At 39.2% G+C, this 24,670-nt stretch overlaps 1 protein-coding gene across 1 annotated transcript; it reads left to right on the top strand.

Moving 5' to 3' along the window:
• Window positions 1-464: 464 nt before the first annotated feature.
• On the top strand, window positions 465-24,670 carry LOC102564503 (transmembrane protein 182). Its single transcript, XM_006266099.4, has 5 exons — window positions 465-668; window positions 3,494-3,611; window positions 6,432-6,530; window positions 11,602-11,739; window positions 22,700-24,670. The coding sequence occupies exons 1-5, from the start codon at window positions 516-518 to the stop codon at window positions 22,927-22,929; spliced, it is 738 nt and encodes a 245-aa protein (XP_006266161.1). The 5' UTR covers window positions 465-515; the 3' UTR covers window positions 22,930-24,670.

Here is a 24,670-nt window from a genome sequence, read left to right as displayed (position 1 = left end):
CTGGCCAGAATCTAAATACCATGTTCTGAGCCTCTATATTTTTCATTTGAAATGAAAACTAGTGCTTTCCTGTTTTAAAGGAGAGGTAAAAGAAATAAGAAGTGAGAACAGAAGGAAGAGACAATGTGTGTGTTGCCACTTTTCTGAATGTGACTGAATATATTCAGTAGAAATGAATATGAAAATGACTATAGAAGCTGCTCAACACCATTAATGTGACCTCTCTACATTGTTTTAATAAAATGAATGCCTGTGTTTGTATTTGGAAATCTTCATACTGTATCTCTATAGCTATTTGTCATGTTTCTTTAATGCCACAGCTGTTTGGTTGTACCAGGTCATCTGCTTTTATTAGTCCTTTTCCCAGTGCCCTGTGAAACTCACACCAGTCATGAAAAAGATGCTTATCTCAGTCCAAAAATAGCACCTGCTCCTCATACCCCTCCTTTCAATGTCTCTGGGCACTTCAGTGTTTTAATTCTTTTCCGAGTTTCAAGCCTACTACTTCTTCTACCATGAAGGTTGGGATAGCAGCTTTTATAGCAGGAATCCTTGGTGGGATTGGTGTTCTACTGTTTCTCACATCTTTTGGAACAGATTATTGGCTGCTAGCTACAGAGACATGTGGTATCTTTGAACCTGGAAATAACACTCTTCAGACTGGAGAGGTAAAAGCAAGTAGTTTTGTGATATTCTGCAAGAAAAACATGCTTTAAAAAATTCCATAAAAATGTTAAACCTGCCACAGAAAATAATGTAACTGGTGGTGCTTTAGTTTTTAAATATGTGATCATTGTTAACACATTCAGTGCATAAAAACTCAGTCTATGAAGCAGGAACCAGCACCTCCATATTTTATGCTACTAACAAAGACGTGATTTAAAGAATACATAGGAAGCCCTGAGAAGAAACCTTTATGCTATTGTGACAAACATGGGACACAAAGTTGAAATTTAAGATATAATAGATTTATTCACTTACAACATTTTGCTTCTAAAGGCATTTATTTCCTGATGATATCATCATTGAAGTTTTATTCTTTCATTTCTGCATAGGAACAATATTTTATATTTAATATGTAGGTCTTTCTGATCAGTTAAATCTCAAGTGCCTCTAACACAGATAGTCAAGTGAAGGGAACACAAAATGTAGTGGCTTAAAGTACATAAGAACTCATTCTGTCTGTTTACTTAATATGGTGAGATGGCTAAGTGGTTTCAAAATTTGGTTTTAAGAAAAATAGGATTTTTGATATCAGGGATCATTGTCTAATTTTTGCAGTATTGTGCAGCATTTTATTGCATTTTGAATACTTAAAATTGATAGTTTATTGCTACATTCTAATATGGTTCATGTACAGATCTCTTTGAAACCTTGAGTTTTAGCTGAATTTACTTGTGGTGAAATATTTAATTTCTTATTAAGCTTTATGGAATAACGGTTGAATCAGCTTCATGAAACTAAATTCTTCTCAAACATTTTTCTTCCAGTCCCCGTGTATGGTTTTATTACCAATTTTCAGAAATGCTGTATTCTTTTGTTATGCAGACTTTACTTCAAAGTTCAATCCAATTATATTTGATTTTTATGTTAGGTGATTCACTTGTGGAAAACTTCATGAGGTTAGCAATAAGCATCTTCCATAGTTTGAGGATTTCATAATACAGAATAGCTTGCATGGCTGTATGAGTCAGATTTCCAAATGACTGTCTATCTCAAGAAGCAAAATGATGATAGAAAGATGACTTCCCAGCAGACAAATAATCTTTGTATAAAACAGCACAATAAGACACTGAAGATGGCAGACTGTAAACCTTTAACAGGCATAAAAGTGCAGTTCAGATTTTTTTTTTCGCTTAGGAAATGAAATGACATTCTCTTTCCTATCGCTTATTTAAAAAAAATATGTTCTGTTGTATTTAAAGTGAAAGGATTACAAGGCTAGCGCTGATGTACTGCATTAAATAAAACAAACCTCTCAGACATTTCACATATGTTGTTAGGCCAACTGTTTGCACATGACACATTCAGAGGGATCCTGAAAAATGCCAGTTGGGAGTAGGAACAACTTTAACTTTTGCCCTTGAGGTTTTTGCTTTTATTTTATGCAGTGTCTTTGTAATTGAATTGTTGCTCCATGCCCTAGGCTGCAGTTTATATTTGTCCTTGCTCATCCCTTTGTAACAGGCAGACTTTAGCCATTGAGAGTCTTGGTTATTGACCAACTGGTGGCCAAATGCAAGTGCAGATTTAGCAAGTCATCAGTTGCCCATTTGATGTTGTTGTGCATCTTCTAGGTTGTCAGAGTTAGGTTCAGACCTAGTCCGAAAGCAACCGCTTTTCAAGGGGGAGAGTGTCTCTTGCCAAATTAATACAAGCTCTACTTTGGCCTTTTGGTGTTTAAGTCCTGGAGGGTTTAGGACACTTGTATAACACCGCTTAACTGAGCCCCATCACTCTTTCTCTCCGTTGAAGCCAGGTGGATTTATCCAGTGACATATAGAACACTTCAGGTCCCTTGAATATAACGCTTTCTAAGAGCTGCTCCACACTTCACCCAGTCAAGTTCTACAACAGTAATAGTACTTCTTTATCAAACTGTGCATGAGAACAATTGATTTAATTACAGCTCTAATTATTTTCCCAGCAGAACAGTTGGGACATTTCCACTCTTGAAATAGCCTTTGAAATGACCTTGTGCTTTGAATAACCTTTGTACACATGGCAGTGGATGGGGCAAAATGCATCAAGATGCTAATATTCCCAAAATGAGGAGACTGATATATAAAAGGAGTAACTCCTCTCTGAGATAACCTATTTGCATTGAGCAAAGAAATAGAGAGATAGAAGGGTTGGGCCAAACCTTTCTGGATCATCTAGTTCACTACAAACTGTGTTCTGAAGAACCCTGGGGGTTCACAGTCGGTCACCAGGGATTCTTTGCAAAGAGATTGGTGATAATGGTGGATTGGGCTGGGAGATGGTGAGCTGCCATTGCTGGGCCTAGTTGCTTGGCTCTGTGGATAGGGCCAGGGGCTCCACGGAAGAATTGATATGCAAGGGTTGTGTGATTTTAGGAAACCACTGATCCAGTTAAAGAGGGGTCACTGAGAGTTCTAAGGCTGGTTGTAGTTTTGGCTACACAATAGCTGCCAGATTGGGCCCACATCCTGCTTACTCAGAGATCTGTGGAAATGATTCACTTAGGAAATTCAGAAAGCAACATGTAAAAGCTTGAAGGATACAGGACAGTACAGAGTTGGGTGTCTGTGTTAAGGCAATCCATTCAAGATGCTGATTACTCACTCTTGTTTGTCATTTTAGCAGTGCAAAAGAAACAACAAATAAGAAAATTTCTCCCCACAGCTGGAAATAAATTGAGAGAGAACTTTGCTAGCCCAGTGACTGAACCAAAATAAAAGTGAATTCCCTGTTGCATGCAGTGAATACAAGCTTATATTCACTACATGCCTTGTGCTTTTATTCTTTGCAGGTCGAAGTCTGGGGCGAGACCAGAAAAGAGATCCTCACTTTTCATCATGAAGGTTTCTTTTGGAGATGTTGGTTCTTTGGCAAGGATTATGAGGAGACCATATGGAACTTCTGGTTCAGTGAGTGCTCCTGATATGGTTTCCAGCTTAGTTTGGAAATATTTTAGTGGGCTAGGTCTAGCATTGGCTTTAGCATGTTCTTCTGAGCATGTTGCCGTAGCTGGAGTTTATCAGTACTGCCATTATGAATCATAAGATTATATAATTTTACTGGGTCATAATTCATCTATAAATATCCAATCTGAGTTGCAACTTCGTGAAGACATCTCTCTCAGATGAGAAGCTAGCTTTTGCTACTTTTATTTTACGTTTCAAAAGATGCATCTATGCCTTTTTAAATTACAGGTGGCCAAAACCTAACCTGAGAAGGATCTCTCTTTCTGTGCTCCTTTTAAGTCATAAATTTGCTCTCAGATGGTCTTTTGCAATCTTGTAGGAGCCATTTTTTCCCTTAAAAAAAAAATCAATGTTTCTTTCAGAGCGTTATGGGGGTGGTAACTTCATCCACCAGGGATGCAACTCGCTTTGGGGACTGATTTGCATTACGTCTTGGGTGCACTACCAGAAGTTGCCTGACTGCAGATCTGCAACTCTGCCCCTTATCTTTGCTGCCCTAGTTATGCTACAGTCCTATTAGGTGCCAAGTGATCCCAATATTGATTTTTTTTTAAATCTGGGAAGCAGTTTCATACTTTATAGGAGATACTGAACACCATTGGAAGGAGGCTAGATAATCACCTTGCTGGGGTCATTTGATCCCAGCATTCATTCCTGCCCATGGCAGGGGGTCAGACTCAATGATCTGCTCAGGTCCCTTCTGATCCTAACAACTATGAAATTATGAAACAACTATGAAACCATGGAAGACCATGCCCAATAAATCTGTGTTTAAATGCATTTAGGACACTTACTGAAATCATTCTCTATTTACTTATTTTTCCCCAGATCATTACAATTATGAGCATCAAAGTACTTTAGTAAATGCAGTTTACAGAAAACAAAAAAACAAACAAAACAGAGACACAAATTCCACCTTTTTGAAAGTACAGTAATTGAAAAACACTTTTAAAGGAGAATTGTTGCAATCTTTTGCTTGAATAACTTGGGGGTGTCAGCTGGAATCAAGTCAATCTGATAGCTGCATGGTGCCCTATGTGAAGTAGACATAGTGGTCTCAGTCAAGCAGACAGAAGTTCACACTACAAAAAGCAAATGACAGCATGACCACACAACTGATGCTAAACAGCATCTTTGACAACAACAAAGCCAAGGACAAAATAGATCACAAGGATTTGGCTCTATTTTCTTGCATAGGGGTGGCTAGAAGTGGGGTGGTACTTATATTGGTGTGGCCCTGATTCTGCCACACAGTTCAGTGGATAAGGATAGGATCATGGTTTACTGAGCTTCAAAAAGAATAAGATAAGCACTAAAATATCTTTTAAAAATCTCTTTTTATATCCAGATTTAAAAAGGGTTCCTAGTCATCCAATTAATTATCATTCATAAACCTGTTTCATTAAAGGATATGTATTCAGGTATGACATGTTTTATGGTAACTTGGGTGTGCCATTTTGGTGACTTTCCTCATCCAAGGCCAATCCTCAGGGAATATCACTGAGATATACCAACCAGTGTTTCCAGAATAGCAGTATAACTCTCAGGGGTGTTGCATTAAAGTGAGGCATGCACTTTGTGTAATAACATCATAGAAAATGGAACTGGTTTGTATTAAAAAGCTACATAGAGTAAAACAACCATCACCACAACCAACCTATAGACACTAGAGTTACTCATTGCTTATAGGCAGCTAGTATTTTCTGAATTGGTAAAGTCCATCTCTAACACATGTTTAATGAAGCGACTGCAAAGTGTGATCTTCTCATTGCAACGTTGTCATAAGTTCACAATGTACTTCTGTCAGGATCTCAAAGTAAACTTTCAACCCGATATGATCATTATGTCAGATGATTCCTGTTCATTGTAGACTGCTATATAGGTTAGTACACTAACTAGCTTTATGCAGTTAATAATTACAAGAGCTGTTTTATATTTTTAAAATAAAGGGAATTTTGGTAAAAAATGCCCTGAGGGCCAGACCTATTCCCATATAAGACAATTAGATACTAAATTATCTGACCTTGCCTGAAGCAAAATGGGGGTACAAACCACCAACTAAAATGCTTTTAGTAGAAAGCCATTGTTAAATAACTGGCAAATCTGTATTACTACTTTAGGTATTTATTATAATAGGATTGATCATGGCAAATTAATTTGCTGCTCTTGTGGATGTAATAATTAATTCAATAGGTATTTCACAGTCAGTTTAGCAAGAACTAATGTCCATCTACCATAAAGTGTTCTTTGAGCTGGGGAACATATTTAAATAAGTGGCTAATCATTAATTAATTCATTTAACATTCATTCCATTACCATGAATCATGATAAACCTCAGTTGTATTAATATTGATGGGACACTTCTATTGTAATTGTGCTTTCTTTTCCCACAAACTGGAACTGTTGTACTGTAGGTAGCTCTAATGGCTAGATAGTTTAGTCTTTTTCAGGTGCTTTGGCATGTACTGTATCTGGGAGGAAAACAAAAAGCCAATGACAAGACCCAGTCAGGGGGGGAGGTCTCAACACAAACAGTTCCAGATTTTTGTCTGGCTCTAGTTTGTTTTTGAAGGATTTGCATTTAGAACACATTTGCACTCTTTGCATTTAGAACAGATTGGAAATATACTTTATTCCACCTCCTCTGACTCCACCTGGTGTTTTTGTGGGTTTTGCAGAACTAGCTGTGTTTATTGAAATATTAGTGGTTGTATTTCCATAAAATAAAAGCAAAAAGCTGTTTGATCTTCACTTCTTTTACAGCTAACCAACCACACCCCAAGTTCTGCATGCACGGCTACCTGTTTCCTATGCCCATTGCTCATGGACCTGTTCCACATCCTTCCTATGATGCAACTGCAGGTTAGTCTCTAACTAGTCATAGTCACATTTTCTTTCCACAGAGTTAATGGTACATGGAGATGTGCGGAGTTGTACTGTAATTTAATGTGTGGAGCTGTACTGTAATTTTCATTAGTTACGCTACCATGTAATGCTTTTTCTTGGCCCAGCTCAGATTAAGCTTCGTGGCCTTTGCAGGCAGAACAGGAACGACTTGTACAATGCTCTTCCCTGTGGCCAAGTGGCCAAGAAGGAAGCAGAGAGGATAAGGAGGACCCAGGGATCTACCATGCTGGCCAGAGTAGGTGGCTGAGGACATCCAGGGAGCAGTAACCTGCTCTCTGTAAAAGACTGGAGTAATTTAATTTAGGAGAGCTAGCAAGCAGAGAGCACAAGTCTGATTATAGTTTAGTCCTAGGTCTAATAACTGGGCAGTACTTTTCCGTGCTCATTTCAGGGTAGATCATCTCAGGAAGTCCTCAGTATTCACTCTGAGCTTTCATCATAAAAGAGGCCAGCTTTCTGCATCTCTAGATCTTTCTCCTATTGGTAGATAGTTTGCTTTTTATGGATCTTAATAAATACATGTAAACTGAAAATCAATTTGCTCTTTTTTCCCCTATCTCTTTTTATTTATTCATTTATTTTGCACACATTCAAATACACTTCTCTTCCTAAAAGGGTATAGAACAACCCTTTGGGCTATTTGGTGTGAACCCAGAGCCAGGGCTCCATCTACTCCCTGCGTACCCTTCATCTGTTTATTATCAGTGGGAAGTATCTTGAGCAGAGCACTGTTGCTCCCTAAAACTAGGGAGTTGTGGTCACAAGAAAAAGCATGCCCTTGATTCCCCCAAGCAAGACAGTAGTGGCAATTCTAAGGATGGGTGAGCAAGGATGCCAGAATCATTTGCTACCCCCATGAAGTCTATGCCATGGTAGCAAAAGCAGCCATATAGTGCTGCTCTTGCAGAAGCAACTGGATACCTGGATGCTATGCTGCTGCTGTAAAAGCAACAGCTGGGGTGGGGAGATCACGCCTCCCCACACACCTGGTTCTCAGAACCTGTGTCCCTCTGGCACTTCCCCATTCCCCTGCAGGTTTTGCCCAGGGTACCAACCCTGTCTGTTTTGCCTCTTGTGTAACAAGAGCCTTATTCCCCTATATCTGAATACAGGCTTTACCAGCCTAGCCCTGATGCTTTGCATAGTGCCTGCCTCAGCACCAAGGGCGCTATCATGTTGATTTATTGTTCTTTTCTTAAAAGAAAAAGCAATAAAGACATTTCTTAGAAGACCCACATTAGGAAAGGCAAATGAATCAGTCACCAAAAAAAGAGCCCAAACTCTCAGTTACACGAACAAATTTGAATAGATTCTCCCCCATTGTTTTCCTTTTATTTATGTCTCCATATATTTTTGGAGGTCTGTAATGAATCAGGTGCCGTTTGGAATTTTAATTTGCTCAATTGGTGGCAGAAGACAGAATTAATTCAATGATCTTGTTTTTGAAATTAATTGATTTCTTTAAATAGTGTGTATCATTCTGCTTTGCCTCTGGGGACCCAGGGCAGGCATGGAGTACAAACAAACATCTTGACCTTTTCTTTAGCCTTTAGCAATACCTTTTTTATAATGGGGAACTAATTTAAAAAAATATATTTGTCAGAAAGAGCATTTGAGTGAGAGTAGCTGCCTTTTTTTCCCCTCTGCTATGTAAGGTTTCTGCCCTAGGGAGCACACTGCAGTAAAATGGATATGATGCGTCTGTGACAGTAAATGAACAGCTCATTTCTGGCTCCAGCACAGGCTCTTTCTAACAAACACTATTCAGGCTAAGCAGCCGTGTTTTTTTAATTCTTACAAGAAAAAGTCGTGGGTTCTAGTTTCTGAATGATCTTGCTAATGAACAGGCTAATTTTTCTGTACGAAGTACAGGGCCCTCAAGCCATCTGTCCCTGTCTGTCAGTCCTTGCTATGAAACAAACTCCTCAGCTGCCTCTCAGGAATCTTTGCTTGGACTGAGTTCTGCAAGACTGTTACTGCTTAAAGTGCCATGGCTGAGCAAAAAAGCTGTCAGACCAAGGAATATCCTTAACTATAAACTCTGTTCTTTAGTCTCTGATCTGCAAAGAGAATTTAACTTGCCCCAGGGGCTGCAAGATTGTGCCTTATGTTGGGTTGTAGATGATGCAGTGATGACTCCTGAGGAGACATGTTCTTCTCTGCATGGATTGAAAGTTATACATGTATAGTGCTTACTCAAGTTTAGCATCCAATCCATTACTGGGCAACTGCCTATTGAGCTAACCTTTACTTTCATTTGTACCCAAATTTAAAATACAGCTCAGTGGGTGCGTCTACACAAGACGCTTCAAGTGCAGTAGACTAATTCTACTGATCATTAGCGCAGCAGGCAAAACCCATGCTAATGTGCTAATGTGTAGTAGAATTAATCTACTGTACATTAGTGTCACAAAACAGTGTGCACTGGTGCTAATGCTCAGTAGTGCCGATTATGACGCATTGAGTTTAGGACGTAATTACAGGTACTAAACGTAATGCACTGTGTAATCACAACACATTAATGAATGTAAATGTGCATCCTCCAGCTTTCTAGTATTTTAACATACATTTGCTTGAAATAAAATGTGTACTGTATGAATGTGTGAATGTAAATGTACCCATTGTGAATAAGGGTGGCAGGATCAGGCCCTCAATTTAGTTTAATCCTCATCTACAAAATTGGGGTGAGTATGTTTTCCTCACTAGTGGTATTTAGGCTACATTAACTGACTTTAAAGCAGCAATTCCCAAACTGTGGGTTGCAATGCCAAATGGGGTCACAACATCAGTGGATGGGGTCGCAAGGTTGGGGGGCGGTGGGTTGGGAGTGAGGGGCTATGATGAGGAAATGGGGACATGCTGAGGAAAAGTTAGGGAAGCACTCTAACACATTTGAGACCTGCAGCAAGTTGGTACTAATTCAGTACACATTTTATTTCAAGCAAATGTATGTTAAAATACTAGAAAGCTGGAGGATGCACAAGGAGCTACATTTGCTGTTGGCTATACCCAAATCAGTAGCTTATTAAGTAAGAGAAGTGTTTGGCCCTGTGAGAGGAAGGTGATGTGCTATTAGGCATAAGGATTGTGGGTTTCTTTAAGTGCTCAAGATTCTTATCTTTTACTATGTGGATTCCATGTCAGGCTGATTTAAAAATGAGTAAAATATGTTTGCTTTGTAACATTTTTCTTTCAAATGTGAATTGTTAGAGAATTACCCATTTTTTCATGCTTGATTCAACTCTTTGTAATTGCTACTTCAGAGAAAAAATGCACAGAGTGAAAGCTGATAGCAAAAGGGGACAGGATAGCTCAGAAAAATTGATAGTGGGACACTTTGGAACTGTTTTGCTTAAAGAATACCAGCTATATGGTACTTGAACAAAAGATTTTGGTTGCTCAGTGAAATAGGTTAGTTATCTGAATTTTATTCTGAGTAGTTGGAAAGTGCCCTGTCGCAGGGTGCCTGCTCCTAAAAGAGCAGAAACTGCCTGGGAAGAGCCCAAACAGCCAGACAGGAGCCCAGGTGCAGGTTTCCATGGCAACCAGCTAATGAGGAAATTAGCTTGCATCTGTACCTGGTCAGCTAGCCGGAAGGGGCAGGGCCCTGGGCCCACATAAACCCCAGGACGGGGACTAGGAGGCAGTTCTCTGCTGGTGGCCAAGAGAGAAGGAGCCCTCCTGGAGTAAGTGGAGGGAGGAGGCCTAACTGGGTTCTGCTCCAGGTAATGTAGAGGGGCCGAGCACACCTTATGTACCTTGTGTTATGTTATAGGCCACGGGCCTATGTTTTGTTTGCCGTTTTATAAGACCAGTGGTTTGGGTGAGGCTACTTGGGGAAGGAGGAGGCCTCATTGGGGGGCACAGGCCCCGGAGCCAGAGAGGGCATGGCATTTTGCAGTGCACTGACCCCGGCACCGAAGGGTACAGAGACAGGGCTGTGGAGAGCCCAGTGAGGACAAGGGGGCAAATTATAAGGAGGCCTAGACAAAACAATGCCAGTACCATCTGCGAGGCTTGGAGCTTGGTAAAGGGACGGTTGGAGCCATGCATCTAGCCCATAAGGCTAGGGTGCGCTGCAACGCCCATTGTAAAATGGGACCCACAAGGGGTCTGGGAACCCACGGGGTTCAGAGAGTCCATCAAACCGTGTCCAAGATGACTTAAAGGCAGTCTCCCTATTTTTATATTTTCTATCAAAGACGTGGCGGGCGAGAACTGAGGGTGCCCTTTGGGCCAAATTGGCATGGTTGAGGGCCTTAGGAGATCACGGCCGTCCTTGAGTATCCCATCCTGTGACATGCCCCTAACATACAAATAGCCTGTCTGGTCTTTGCTAGCAGTAGGAAATCCAAGACTCAAGATGCCAAAGATGTTAAATCCCTTCTCTACTTATGATCTACCTTGGATCATCTAGGAAGCAGCAGGGGCACTGGGGAGGGCATAGCCTGCTCTGTAACTTCATAAAAGACTACATTATTCAGGACTATGAATTCAACACTTTCAACAAGCATTATTTAAGGGGGGGAGATGACACAATTATATGTTTGTCCTTATGATTAGTTTTCATTCTTTCTTTCCTACCCCAAACTCTGCTCTCTCACAAAACTTCTACCAAGCAGTATGTGTTGTCCTCACAATTAAAACTGTTTTATGCCATGCCTTCATGACCCACTCATCAGAGCTCTGGTATTTAGTCCAGCCCTATTTCTTACGGCATGAGGTATAGCACGACACAAAACCTAAACCTGCAAGTGCTGGATATACTATACGTACTCAATTGCACTCAAGGGAGTTAGTAACATGCCTGACACATCTCTTCTGAACATGAACAACAGCTCAATAAGTTTAAAAAATATTTTAAAAATTGTTCATAATCCTGGTATTCATTACAGCAAGGTTATTATTTTTATTGTCACTGAAATTGGAGTTACATGCTTCAGTTTCACAGACTTCTGAAAACTGATCTGATTATGTGGGTTGATTTTTTTCCTTTCCTATAATTCTATTCTTTTCGATTGTACAGTGTACAGAGGCTTCTGGACTGCATTTATCATGGTAGCTGTCGCTGCCAGTCTGGTGGGAGGATTCCTGTTGGTGTGTGGTGTGCCCTTTGTCAATGCTAGATTTTATAAAGTAGGAGGCGGATTCCTCATCACATCTGGTAAGCTGCCAAGTCATGGTAATTGGATATACTAGTGCCTGGAGTGCTGAGACCAAATCTTTCTTTGTGTGCGCGTGCGTGTGTGCATGAAAAGGGTAGAAACACTAATAATGAGACACTACAGCAGAAAGATATGAGCTCTGGTAAATTATATGTGCAATACATTTAAGGGCTGACTTTGAATAAACTGTTTTCCCCTGCAATGTAAAAATGAACTTTTATGCTTAGTCAACCTTTAGAAAGATATTATTATTTAGCCATAAAAGATTATTTCTTTCAGAAAGATTTTTTTTCCTCTTCTATTAGATTCAGATCCTGCTATGCAATGTTGGGACAGACCCCTAAACCTAAACCCTAAGTCTGTGACCTAAACCCTAAGTCTATGACCATAGCATCTTATTTTGTAATTAGCTGGGCCCCACTTCAGCAATTTGGTCTTCTCATTTGTGCTGTGTTTCTTTTAGCATTGGGTAGAAATCAGTACTTGGGCTATCAAATGCATTCCAAATGAAAAAAAAAAACTTGGAGGTGATCAAATAAAATGAAAAAGTGTTATCACATCAGGAAAATAAACTACAATATTTGTTTATTCATCTTCCAGCATAATACTCGTAATTACTGAATTATCAATAGCACTAGGATTTATAATATTTGGGGCTTTTCTCTCTCTCTCTCTCTCTCTCTCTCTCTCTTTTTGGTTTGAGAATGGTTTAGTTAGTATAAATGTCTACATGTAATTTAAATCCTTGACCCAAACTTAAAAATAATGCAGTGGTTTTGTTTTGTTTTTTAATCTGAATAGTTAAAAATGTAATGTCTTGGGAGTCTCTAGTAGGAGAAGCTGGTTAGTCAAGTGTTTTATTGATGCAATACTGTTATTAAGAGTTCTCCAAGTCTCTTTTCTCTCAACACAAACAGGATGGAGTGTCTTTGCTTACTACGCTAAACCCCTTGGGGATATAATGCCAGTGCTTATTCTCTGAAGTAAGGGTATATTTTCAGTGCTTATTCAGGCCATATCTTGTGCCTCCTTTGCCTTTTCTTTTAGTTTCTCTAGATTTTTTTGTGTCCCTTCACAGACACCCCCCCCCCCCCTTTCACAAAACAACACTTAACTACACCTTTCTGTCCACATATGCCTTTTTATTTTTGGCAGTAATGTGCTTGTTTTAGGAATGGAAGCCGCAGTTTATCTCAAATAAAGTTTGACAGTTGCACCCAATTCATCAGAACAAAAACATGTAACCAAACATTGAAGATTTTACAGAGTTTGATGGTAGAAGTTTCATTCAAGTTAACTTTTCTCCCACAAATTCTAATGAGGGGCTGGTAGAAGTATTGTTATAGGGTCTCTTCTGCAAACATTTATTCAACAGTCTTGCTTTATGGATGTGAGCAGTCCCCTTAAGTTAACCCACCTATACATTTAGTCATAATACTTTTCATAAGATCAAGACAAACAGATAATTTTTTGTAAACTGTGCATTCTGGTTATTCTACTTATGCTCCAACTCATCAAGAAATATAAGCATGTGTATAAATTGAAGTACATGAGCACTCCCATTAAAGATAACCAAAAACAGACTATGAAATCTGTCATTGTTTTCAGAGCTGAAAAAAAAAACTACTGTAGATGGGAAAAAAAAAATCACAGTAAAACTTCTCTCTGGTATTTTTTCTTGGGACTCTTCTTTTTTTAAAAAAAGAAAGCAGTGATCAAAAAAAAAAATCAGGAGAGAGAATTTCATGATTTTTAAAATAGCTGGGTATATACTATAGAATCCCTTGGCATTAGCCAAAGGTGCAGCAGTTGAATAGAATGTCCCACTTAAGCAGCAGTCATTGTTATTAACCATAGCATTAAACTAATTCAATACTTTGGGAGCCATTCTGATTAAGTGTCTTTCCCTACAAAGTGACTTATCACAGTATTTTCAATTTTAAACAGAAAGCAGAAAGATTTGAAAACCTTGCAAAATGATCATTCTGGTCATACTTCCAGCAAAGTTTACTCCAAAGGTTCATCAGTTAATTTTTGATAAGCATCAAACTTCTGGGTTCTTACTAAAATTGAATCTCTGAATTCTTTGGAATATGTCCCTCTGTAGCTATTTCCTTTATTTTTATTAAATATAATCCCTTCTGAAAATATTTTGCAACACTGCCATTCAGTAGGGACAAAGAGACCACAGATGGTTTGACTTCCTATCCATCTATTTTCCTCTGGAAGACAGAATTTTGTCCAATCATACAATAGGAAGCTTACCTTCTAATCATGGCCTGTAGGTCAGTTTTAATTAACCTTCTTCACAAAATGCTTTCTCTTTTAATAAGTATGAAAACATTTACACTTCATCAAGAGAGAGTGTTGTCCAGTGATTATATTTTCCAGCTAGGGCTTGGGACTCCTGAGTTCTGTCTCTGCCACTGATTCACTAGGTGTCCTATAGCAAGCCATTATAAATAGGCCTGTGTGAAGCAGCAAATATTCGATTCAGATTCAGCTGATTTGGAGGGACAGCAATTCGATTCAGTGATTTGAATCATTGTACCAATTCAATTCAGCTGATTTGGATCTGAAGATTCAGCACCAGTTCAGAGATTTGGCTATAGACTAAATAGGCAGCAGTCCTCGACCAAGCTGGACACAGCTGCCTCCTGCTGCTAAGTCTGTTGTGGTAGGCAGAGGCGGGAGGGAAGGGGCATGAGGGAGCAGATCAACACCCTCACAGTGAGGGAGGGATTGGGACTGGAACAAACTGCCCACCCAGGCCAGGGGAACATGCGACTCGGAGAGGGGCTCCTGCCACTGACCGGTGCTGTGCACCACTGGTCTGGAAGGGCATGGGAGTGGGCATGTGCCCCTGGATCTATGTGGGGTGGGCTGGGCTGGGCTGTACTCCAGATGTTGATGGAAGGCTCTGGGAGTGAGGGCTCTGTCCTGCCACCACTTGTCAAGCTGAGGCGGGTGGGAGAGGGGTGCGGGATGCAAGTGGAGCAGCGCTGGCAGCAAGGGCTATGCCCTGCTGCCACTTGCCCAGCTAGGGCAGAGGCGGGGGTGTGATGCAGGCGTGGATCACTACAGGCGGAAGGCGCTGCAAGCAGGGGTTATGCCCTCCTGCTGCTTGCCCAGCCCCAGGCATGGGACAGTGCTGCTGTACTGCCTTGGACAAGTGGTGGGTAGGTGTGGAAGCTGATCCAGCCTCCCCGTGCCTCCTGGACAAGCAGTGGCAGGGCATGGTGGCAGGTTCATGCACCCCGATTGGGGAGGGGATGGTGGCAGGGGCTATAGGGAATTTTAGGGTGGCTGCAGCCCCCCCCATAGGCCCCGCTCCACTGCGCTCTGTGGGGTGGGCGGAGGCAGGGCTGTGCTTCAGGCTGCAGCTGGGGCTAGCCACCTAGACTGCAGCCCTGGCTCCACCCGCCCTGCAAAGCACAGCCCGGCAGCGGGTGGCTGGGGCTAGCCTTCCGGAGCACAGCCCAGCCCACCCTGTGCAGATCTGGGGGTACACACCCGCTCCCATGCCCTCCTGGACTGGCGGTGTGTGGTAGCACACAGTGGTGGGAGCCCCCCTCCCTGAGTCCTGCACCTCCCCACTTCAGCTGGGCAACTTGTCCCAGCCCCAGCCCGAATCCGTCTCTCACTGTGGGGGCATTGATCTGTCCCCCCAGCTGCCATTCTCCTTCCCTCCCCCTCCACCCACCACAACAGATTAGGCAGCTGTGTCCAGCGTGGTAGAGAACTGCTGCCTGTTTAGTCTATGGCCGAATCTCCGAATTAGCACCAAATCTCTCCAAATTGATTCAGAGGCTTCCAATTTGATTCAGAGCTTTTAATTGGTCTCCTGATCTGATTCAGATTTGGAGATTTGGCCGTTGAATAGGGCTAAATCTCCTCTGAATTGAATCAGCTACTGAGGCTTCACACAGCCCTAATTATTAAGCCCTTAACCTCCTTGTGTTTGTTTACTCTGGTCACATTTTCCTACACCAGGGAGCTGTTCTGAGGCTTAGGTAATATGTGTAAAGCAGTAAACAGTTACTTATGGAAAGGTTCTGAGTCTACCTGAAGTATAAATATACTGCCAACCACATTTATTGGTAGTCAGATTTTCCTAACTTTCTCTTGGAAAGTAGATCACTTACCATGTGCATTTATTATTGATCTATTTAGATATATACTACAAATTGTTCCAGTCTTCATTCTTTTCTGCCTCTTACAACTAGGTAAAAATGCCTTCAGTCTAATCACCATCAACTGTAAAACTGAAAGTAATCATTTTGCATCGTGTTGTCAGACAGATCTTAAAGGTCACTTGGCTGCTTTTCCTTGAGGATATAGCACTGGCACTGAAGATGAGACCCCCATCTTTAAATCATGAGATTGGTACCAGTAATCTCTGTGTTCCCCCATCACAGGGGCAGGGGAAATTGAGTTCAATGCATTGGATTCTTCTAGGTTTTCTTGTGAACCACTCTCATTTACTGTACCTTCAGAGGGCAAGTCAGATAGCTTACCATCTACTATAACAAATCTAGTGCTCTGTGGGTGGTATTCCTGAGAGGTCCTTCAGTAAAACCAACTCATCTTCTTTGATTTACTGTGCAGGGTAACTTGGTAGATAGAACCGGATACTGCTTGACATTTATTGCTAGTTTCATTTGTAGATATTGTTCTCTAATTTAACAGTTGTTCTTGCCAACCTGCTTCCAAAAGTGACTGAAACCCATGAAAAGCTAACCAGGGCATCATCTTTCTTCATGTGTGGCTTGCCATAGTTCATTCTAAGGCTTCCTATTAGAAAAAAGACATTAACTGGTGACTAATTGTCACTTGTTTCAATAGTCAGATGAAAATATAATTAATTATAATTACTGTGTCACTAGTAGAGCTGAATGAATGTTGCAAAATATTTTCAGAAAATGTTATTAGACTTTTCAAATTAATTTCACTCTGCTGTGTCAGTGCCCCTTCTGTTTTTATAGTAGGGGTATTTTAGCAAGCAAGTTTAACGGTAAGAATTTTCCCTATAGAACTGATCCTAAATCATTGCAATCAATTTCATTTTATTTTGTGAAGTGAAAAAGTGACTGAGAGTTTAACTGCTGTGTGGAGTAGAGGCAAAAAAACAGTTTGAGGGAACAAAAAAAGCAAAAAGGGAATTCTGAGAATGTCTTAAAGAAAAGGCCCAAGACATAATGGAAAGAGGTAACAGCCTGAACATGGGGGTAATTGCCAGCTGTCTCTAAAATAGAAAACAAAAATACACAAAATCCCATACTGTCTATATTTTTCGGTTGCCATTTAGATAAGAATGTTATTGTACAGTATTACTAATATTATGGTAGGATTCCAGAATGGCACTGTTTTACACAAATGCCAGCTAAAATCTGGATATTATAAGATCAGACCTTTCTGATGACCAATATGTAATAAAGAGGAATGTGTTAATGTTGTAGGATAATTTTAAAGGCAACTATATGAGCAGGATGTTTCAGGGGTATGCATGTTTGTATATGCTCAGATTAATCATCTCTTTAATGCTAGTTGCTTGCAATATTAAAGATAAGCTATGTCAATTTTATCTATGGATTTCTGTGTTCTGTGCTCCAGTTGATTTTTTTGAAATATGAATTCTATACTCTGCCAATCTCCAGTTACTTCCTATATTATACAGGCTAGCATGGATGGCATTCTATTTTCTTATTAGCAACTTTAGGAGGCTTCTAGTCCAGAAAGTGAATGAGACACTAATAGTTAAAATTCAGTTTTCCTATAATTAGCAAACTATATTAAAACTCTTTAGCTTCCAGGGAATAAGCATTAAAAATTAAGTTCATTCACCTGTCCCTATAATTAGCTGCTACAAAGGTGTCATATAAAGCAAGAGAAAGAGAGCAAAAGAAAGAGACAGAGCTAGACTTCAATTTACTCACAATTAAGGTGCTACTATCCTTTGGAGTGGGAAGATTGAGAGTCAGAGGTTAGTTGTCTTGCAGTTCGCCCCTAGATGGTGTCACTAGTGTACAGAGAAGAAGATTTAATACCACAGTTCAATTTTCTTGCAATTAGCCCCTCCCCAGAAGATGCCATTGACCTCATCAGCATTGAGACTGAGTTTCACAGTTAATTTTTCCCATGCCAACCTAATGAATAGAGGCAGAGGGGGAAAGAGAGAGAAAGAAAGAGATCACTCTGCTAATTTTCCAGCCAGCAGAAACCACAGAGCTGTTAAGAGGAATGTATAGATTGTTTCATTTGACAAGCCTGTCACTAACACTTACCAGAACCCAACACACAACAGCCGAGACAACACTACTATACCCTTAAAGAGGAAGTTTCTGTCTTGTTCAGTATTCTCTTACTAGTGCATGCTGCCATCCTGTCCCTTCACTTCTAAGTATTAGCACAAAGCTGAAGCCAAACAAACCCTGTAGTACTTCCTTAGCATGACCCAAAATGACATTTTATAGCATAATAGCTGTAGAAATGTCAGAAGTCTGATCGACTTTTTCATCCCTGTTTAATTTCTGTAGTTAAAATCTTAAGAACTTAATTCCCCTGTGACCCTTCTATTTCTTCTGCCATCGCTTTGAAGGAGGTGTGTTGACTCCAACATTTCCTTGTAGGACTGAGCAAAAACCTGCGTTTTCAGTTAGCAGGTTGATCCAGAAAGATTAAATTTGGGGTCAAAATGTTTGCCCCCCTCAAACATAAGTCCTCCCTTCCCCCCAATATTTCAATTCAAACAAAACTTTTAAAATGAATTAACTTTAGAGGTAAAATTAAAGAAGAAATGATCATTTCAAAACCAAACTGCCAAAACAGTTTGTTTTGAGGCAAAATGAAATATTTACTTTTATGAAACATTTTTCTTTGGGTTTTTCAGCCAAAAGAATTTGATACAAATTTGCAAATATTTTCAGTCAACTAATATATGCATACTTTAGGAAAAATTTACCTCCCAAATTTTAGCTGTCTCTAGTTTTCTGTGTTTCCATCTCTGTTTTCCTATATTACCTATCCTCTTTATTCTGTTTTCTCATTACTGAAACTAAATTTCAAGGACTATCCTCTACCTCAGAAGATATATATGGCTATTGTTACATTTTTGTCATCCTCAAAGTGTGTGAAATTTGTTCTTAATATAGATTCCCATATTGTTTTGGAGCTATCGTCTCCAGTATGTTCAATAATAAAACATTAGGTGTTGAGATCTGGTGACTTCCCTTCTGAGAACTGAGGAACCATTTTCCTACTTGTTAACACTCTGAGAACCTGAATGTTGGATTCCATTCCTCTCATTGTCAGCCTTTCAAATCATTTTACATCACTATTGAATGCCATTTATTCCCTTTCACCTTTGTCGTTAAGGGATGAAGATTATCTCTGAAGAGTGGTTGTAAAAAATTTAAAGAACCAGTGGATAAAAGGCAGTTCTAAATAAGTATGTTATCATATTACTGTCCTCTGCCCATCAGGGATATTTTTTTTATTTCAGTATATTAATACAGGTATTATATGCTAATGAAATATAAATTGATCCTAAGAAAGCCACTTATCGAGGTTCAGTTGCTATCTAATTAATTTAATTTTAAATTACATTAGCAATAAAGACTTAATTATATTCTTATCAATATATTGCATTGTGTGAAGAATGTCTGACTATTAATTTATATGCAATTTTTTTATAGCAGAATAATTGGCATTTTAAGCATACAACTGTCAAATTGCATGTAAAATATGTATTTGTGACACCTTAAAATGTTACCAAAAGTTCTAATGAACTTATGGCTAATAGTACAGATAGCCTTCAGTTTCTTGAATGCCAGTCCCAGGGTCTTTTTTTTTTATTAAGGTTAAATTATATACATATACATATATCTTACTGGGATATGCAGTATGCTCATAGGGTCAATGAATTTTCCGTTGTTAAAATTAGATTACAAATTTTAGGGTACTGGAGAGATGGCTTGTTCTTTCAGTAAAACAAAACAGGCCTTTTAGCTTTCATGTACATATACAACATAGATGGAATTTACTTCAGAATATTATAAAGCCTATATATTTTTGCATGGGATGCTATTAGGTTGCAATTCAGGAAAGCACTGAGGCATAGGCTTCCAACTGAGAATACACGTAAGTGTATTCCTGAATAAGGATGTATTTAAGCATATATAGAAATGCTTCCCTGAATTGGGCCTTTGCATATGCCCTCCTGAAGCAAAAATAGTCAATGACAGCTTTAGCTGCTTCCTGAAGTTGAAGTTTTGCTTTATAGTGAAATACATGTTCTATGGGCTGCGTCTGTCTCCCACAGTCTCAAAATCTGGCCCCTGGTGCTGTCCCCTTTGCCAGCCCAGGCCACCTCTACATGCAGAGCACAGGACATGTGCTGATTAGAGTGCTTGCTTAGGTTGTTTCAGGCTACAGCGACTGATCAGGCCAGTCCTAGCCTACGCCACTGGCAGCGTCTGCTTAGGGCCCTGGCTGCGGTGCCCATGGTGCTCACTTGGGGAGTCCCAGGCTATACCATCTGTGCTGCCCACTGGAGCCAGGCCCAGACCAGTCCAGGCAGGTGCCACCTGTGCTGGATCAGGCATGTGGGTGGAGGAGGCAGGGTTTATAGGCCTGATCCAGCCCATAGACCAGCCCTGTGCTGCTCATCTGGCCTGAGGGGCCAGATGAGTTTGACAACTCTGCTTTAGAAGCTGCAAAAAGTAAATAAGTTTAGAAGCTGCCATATTTAAAAATTACAAGGAACTAAAGTGAACAGAAGCTGTTAATATCCAAGTAAAACTTTACAGTGACTTGTGAATTAAACCAATTCAAATATAAAATTATTCTATTACTTAAAAAATGACAATCTAGATTATTACACTTCTTTATTTAATTTTAACTAATATAGTGGTTACCATTAAAAATACAGCACCTACCTACAATTACCAAACTATAGTATTTGGGGTTATAGAAGGTATTTATGATTCATGATTTATCTTCCATAATCTTGAAGGACTATGATTAATGTGTTGACCTTAACAGGGATGACTGTATTAGAGGTGCAGTGGCCATGTCTCACTCATACTATGCGTCTTACTCCAGATTCAGCAGTGTGAATTTGAAACTTGCTCCAAACCTGTCCTGAAGGCCACCATTTGTCAACCAAGTTGTAAATGGCTATCTGGCCATTCAGGCAGGGTACTTAAGTCAGTCAGGCATGATGCTAGCCACATCACTCCCATGGGTACTCCTTACTACAGAAACTTGTGTGCTTTGATCACTCTAGCATTATGGACTACTTGACCTTGGATGAACCGTTGACTTTGGCTGTACTAAAAGTAACACAATAAATAGTACTTTTAGTATATTTTTGTAGTAAGTTTTTATATGAGAAGGGAACAGGTCTCTTTTCCCCACCTCCACTGAATTAATCCATTTCATAGATGGGCCAGACCTTGGAACATGATGCATTTTGGGGGTGGAGGGTAGCAGATCCTGGAGGTGACTTTTGATTATATTTCAGATTTGACTGACATCTCATTGTAATTCATAAACACTCAGATCTAAATGAAATTACTAGATTTTATGAAATGCCTGCTATTTGGGATCAAAAAATCATGAATACACCCTGTAAGAGTTTTGTTGCATAAAACAGGAACCTAGCTTCAAAAATCTATTCTTGGCTTGATAGCCAAGCTTAACTCTAGATTAATCCAGTATCTCAAACTGACTGTGAGCTAAATGTCTCTTTTTCCACCTGGCTGTAGAAGAAGGTTATCAAGGTGCTCTTTGAGGATATAGTAATACATCCAAAATTGTATCATAACTAGAATTCGCAGCTTCTCATTAGAAATGATTTATTATTGTATTATTAAACAGGCTACCTGAGGTGATTATGCCATAACTTGGATGCCTTTTCTACCCTTTTAGGTTTTATTTCTCTATAAAATACTATCTTCTATACATACCACTCTAAGTTTTGATACTTTGTTATGAGGCTTAGTTTAAAAAAAGAAAACATAATCTATGACAAACACACTGCAGGAGCTGCTGCAGCTTTTGTGCTTGTTCTGTCAACCCTGGGAAGTAACTGCAGTTTACAGCACTATATGCAAAGTAAATCTCACCACCAGCAGAGACAAATCCCTTGCATGTTTTTGCCCTTTTGCAATGCTGATTCCAACTGGATTGTTTGGTTTTTTTTTTTTGTTTTTTTTTTAAGACATGAAGATATAAAAAACTGTCTGCTAACTGTGTCCATATTCCTTTCTTACTCATATCAGATAAACATAGCTCTGGAAGCAAAATTGAATCAAGGTATGGTTAGCCAAATTTTAGGCAAATATTGTGAAATTCATCCATATTCACAATTAACCCCTGATTCTGGTTCCATTAAAGTTAATGGGATCCTTGCAGTTAATTCCAGTGGGTGAAAACAAAATGGGAAAACACTTATCATTCATGCAGACCATCTGCACAGATGAAGCTTTCACTGAGCATTCAATTTCACCCAATGAGAGAGAACTCAGACCTTGTAACTGTTATTCCAAGAACAATTTTCTAATTAATAATGACCACCAATAAACTCAGTTATTAGGAACCCTGCAGGTATGGTCTGAAGCATCAAAATTCTGTATTTTGTCAATGTTCCTTTTGAATCAATTTTAAATAATTTATTGGAATTTATGTTTATTGTAAATGTACTATATTAACATAAAAGCAGCTCAAAGTTTTACTCTGTAGCAAATGAAAGAAACACTTTACAAACCTTGCTGTATCTTTTCAAAAGTGCGGGGGCCAATTTTTCATAGTCAAGCGGTGTATTTGATGAAATGACAAGCACGTTTCTAAAAATTAAATACATTCATATGGCCAGTACAGATCCATAAACAATATTTTAATTTAGAATTTTATCTGCTGGTCACACTGAAAATAATTGATATTTGTCTTTTTTCCTAGGAGGTTTGTTTTTCCTGCTTGTATTTCTGTTTGTGATATGGAAGGAGCTTGCAGCTGATCTGCAGAAATACATACTTCTAGAAAGAAGTGAAAAATGCCTGGAGGACACCCTTGTGAATGTGTATTATGGATGGTCATTTATGTTTGCTGCAGCTGGGGTTCCCTTGGTTTTAATTTCAGGACTTCTCTTTTACCTTGTTGGCCAAAGCATTCTGAAAGCACTGGAGTAAAAATAATCTGTAGAGTTAAGATGTGTTCTGATAAAATCTTTTAATGCTGTCTGGAAATTTAGTCACATCAATTTTGGAGATTAGACAATTTTTGTAGTCATATTTTGTCAGGTTATATGCTTGATCAAGAGTCACTGTTGAATAAAGGCAAGGAAGGAACACTGCAAAAATACAAAACCAGTAATTTAAAAAAAGATGGTCCTGAACCCAAATCCACACTCCAAATATTTATACTGTGTAAACGTTCATATGGACTTTCTTGATCTGCCTCTAATTGGAAAGACCAAAGCCTGGATACTTGGATACCAAGTTGAAGAACTGTAGACACATTTTTGTTTGGGTTCAGACCCAAATTTTGCAGGCCTGGTCCATTTTGCTTCAGTCAATGAGATATTATTTTTAATAGGCTGTGCATATTTACAACCTGCCTGTGGGTCTCAATATTTATAAATATTCAGAGAGATTGGGATGTGAAGTTATTCCTAGTACCCTTGCTTCTTGTTTTAAAGGTAATCAAATCTGGCTGTGATGATATACATTCTAAGCTCTATTTGTGAAAACCAATTAAGCATGATTTTTTCTAAGTTAGCTTTAATTGACATTTAAAGGACAGCTATTACATAATGCCAGGAGATGCACTTTTTTCCCTGCTCATTTAAGGTCTCAAGCCTGCAAACACAAAGGTGCATCTACCCAACTTTAAATAAGGGAATAGAGCCGTTATTTCACAGGAAATAAATCACTTAGTTATTGTAGATACAGTAGTTTCCACTGTGTACTACATGTTTTCCAAACCCTCAAGATGGTCCTTGCCCTGAGAATTTAACAATCTAAGGACAGGCAAATTGACAGGGCTAGGGGAAGGGAACGGGAACAACAATATTATAATACTCTGTTTGATGTGATGGTGCCTATGGGCCTACCAAAATGGGACCCTATTGTGCTAGGTACAAATGCAGAATAACAGACAATCCCAGATACATTACATACAGTATAAAGGTAAATAAGTGCTTGAGTACTCAAGTGTGTACATGTGTACAGAGGCTTTCATTACAGTAGCACATGCTAATTGTAGAACACTACAGGCAAAACTGTTTCAACCCTAAGGGCAAAGTAGTTTCTATTTGTACTGTACAAGAAGATTTGTAAAAAATATGAGAGAAATTATAAGATTTGGTCCTGTCACTATGTGTTTTCTTTTAGTGATCTCAGTGCTTTAAGTAGCTTGTGGCAGGCTCTTGCCTGCTTAGTTGATTTGCATAATATTTGAATCAAACTTTTCACAATATCTGCTTTATTTGTGACTGCCATGGTTTGAATTAAACATATATCTTTGAGTTATATGCCAGGCTATTGACTAGATGTAGTTAGTTAATAATGTGATGTAAATCTGTTGTAGAATGCAGTGAAATTTGTTGGAGGTATAAAAATGTTTATTACTGTTTCTCAGATATTTCTCAAGTATGGCATTTCTTGTCCTTTGATGGCAACCAATGGAGCAAGTTCTAATTACTTTTTTACAAGATCCATGGCATGCATAGAATGAGCATTTGTAATTCCAACATGTAAAGATTTCTCTTTTGGTATGAATAACAGGCTTAGTCTGTAGTTCTCACTTAATAAAATTCACACTGATTCCCATTAATGGAAATTTTGTTTGAATAGGATGGCTATAAACAGTATAGTCTGTATTTTTTAAGTGAAGAGATGTTTCATGGCATTTGGAAATACACAGATATTT

The sequence above is a fragment of the Alligator mississippiensis genome, chromosome 8 (genome assembly GCF_030867095.1).
Source record: "Alligator mississippiensis isolate rAllMis1 chromosome 8, rAllMis1, whole genome shotgun sequence".
Taxonomy (NCBI): Eukaryota; Metazoa; Chordata; order Crocodylia; family Alligatoridae; genus Alligator; species Alligator mississippiensis.
Note: the sequence above shows the minus strand (reverse complement) of the source record. Positions and strands in the feature narration are given on the sequence as shown.

Excerpts from the sequence above, each read along its gene's own strand:
- LOC102564503 (XM_006266099.4), top strand. The coding sequence starts at position 516 with ATGAAGGTTGGGATAGCAGCTTTTATAGCAGGAATCCTTGGTGGGATT. Across the intron at positions 3,612-6,431 it reads CATATGGAACTTCTGGTTCA|CTAACCAACCACACCCCAAG; the intron begins GTGAGTGCTCCT and ends CTTCTTTTACAG. Across the intron at positions 11,740-22,699 it reads CGGATTCCTCATCACATCTG|GAGGTTTGTTTTTCCTGCTT; the intron begins GTAAGCTGCCAA and ends CTTTTTTCCTAG.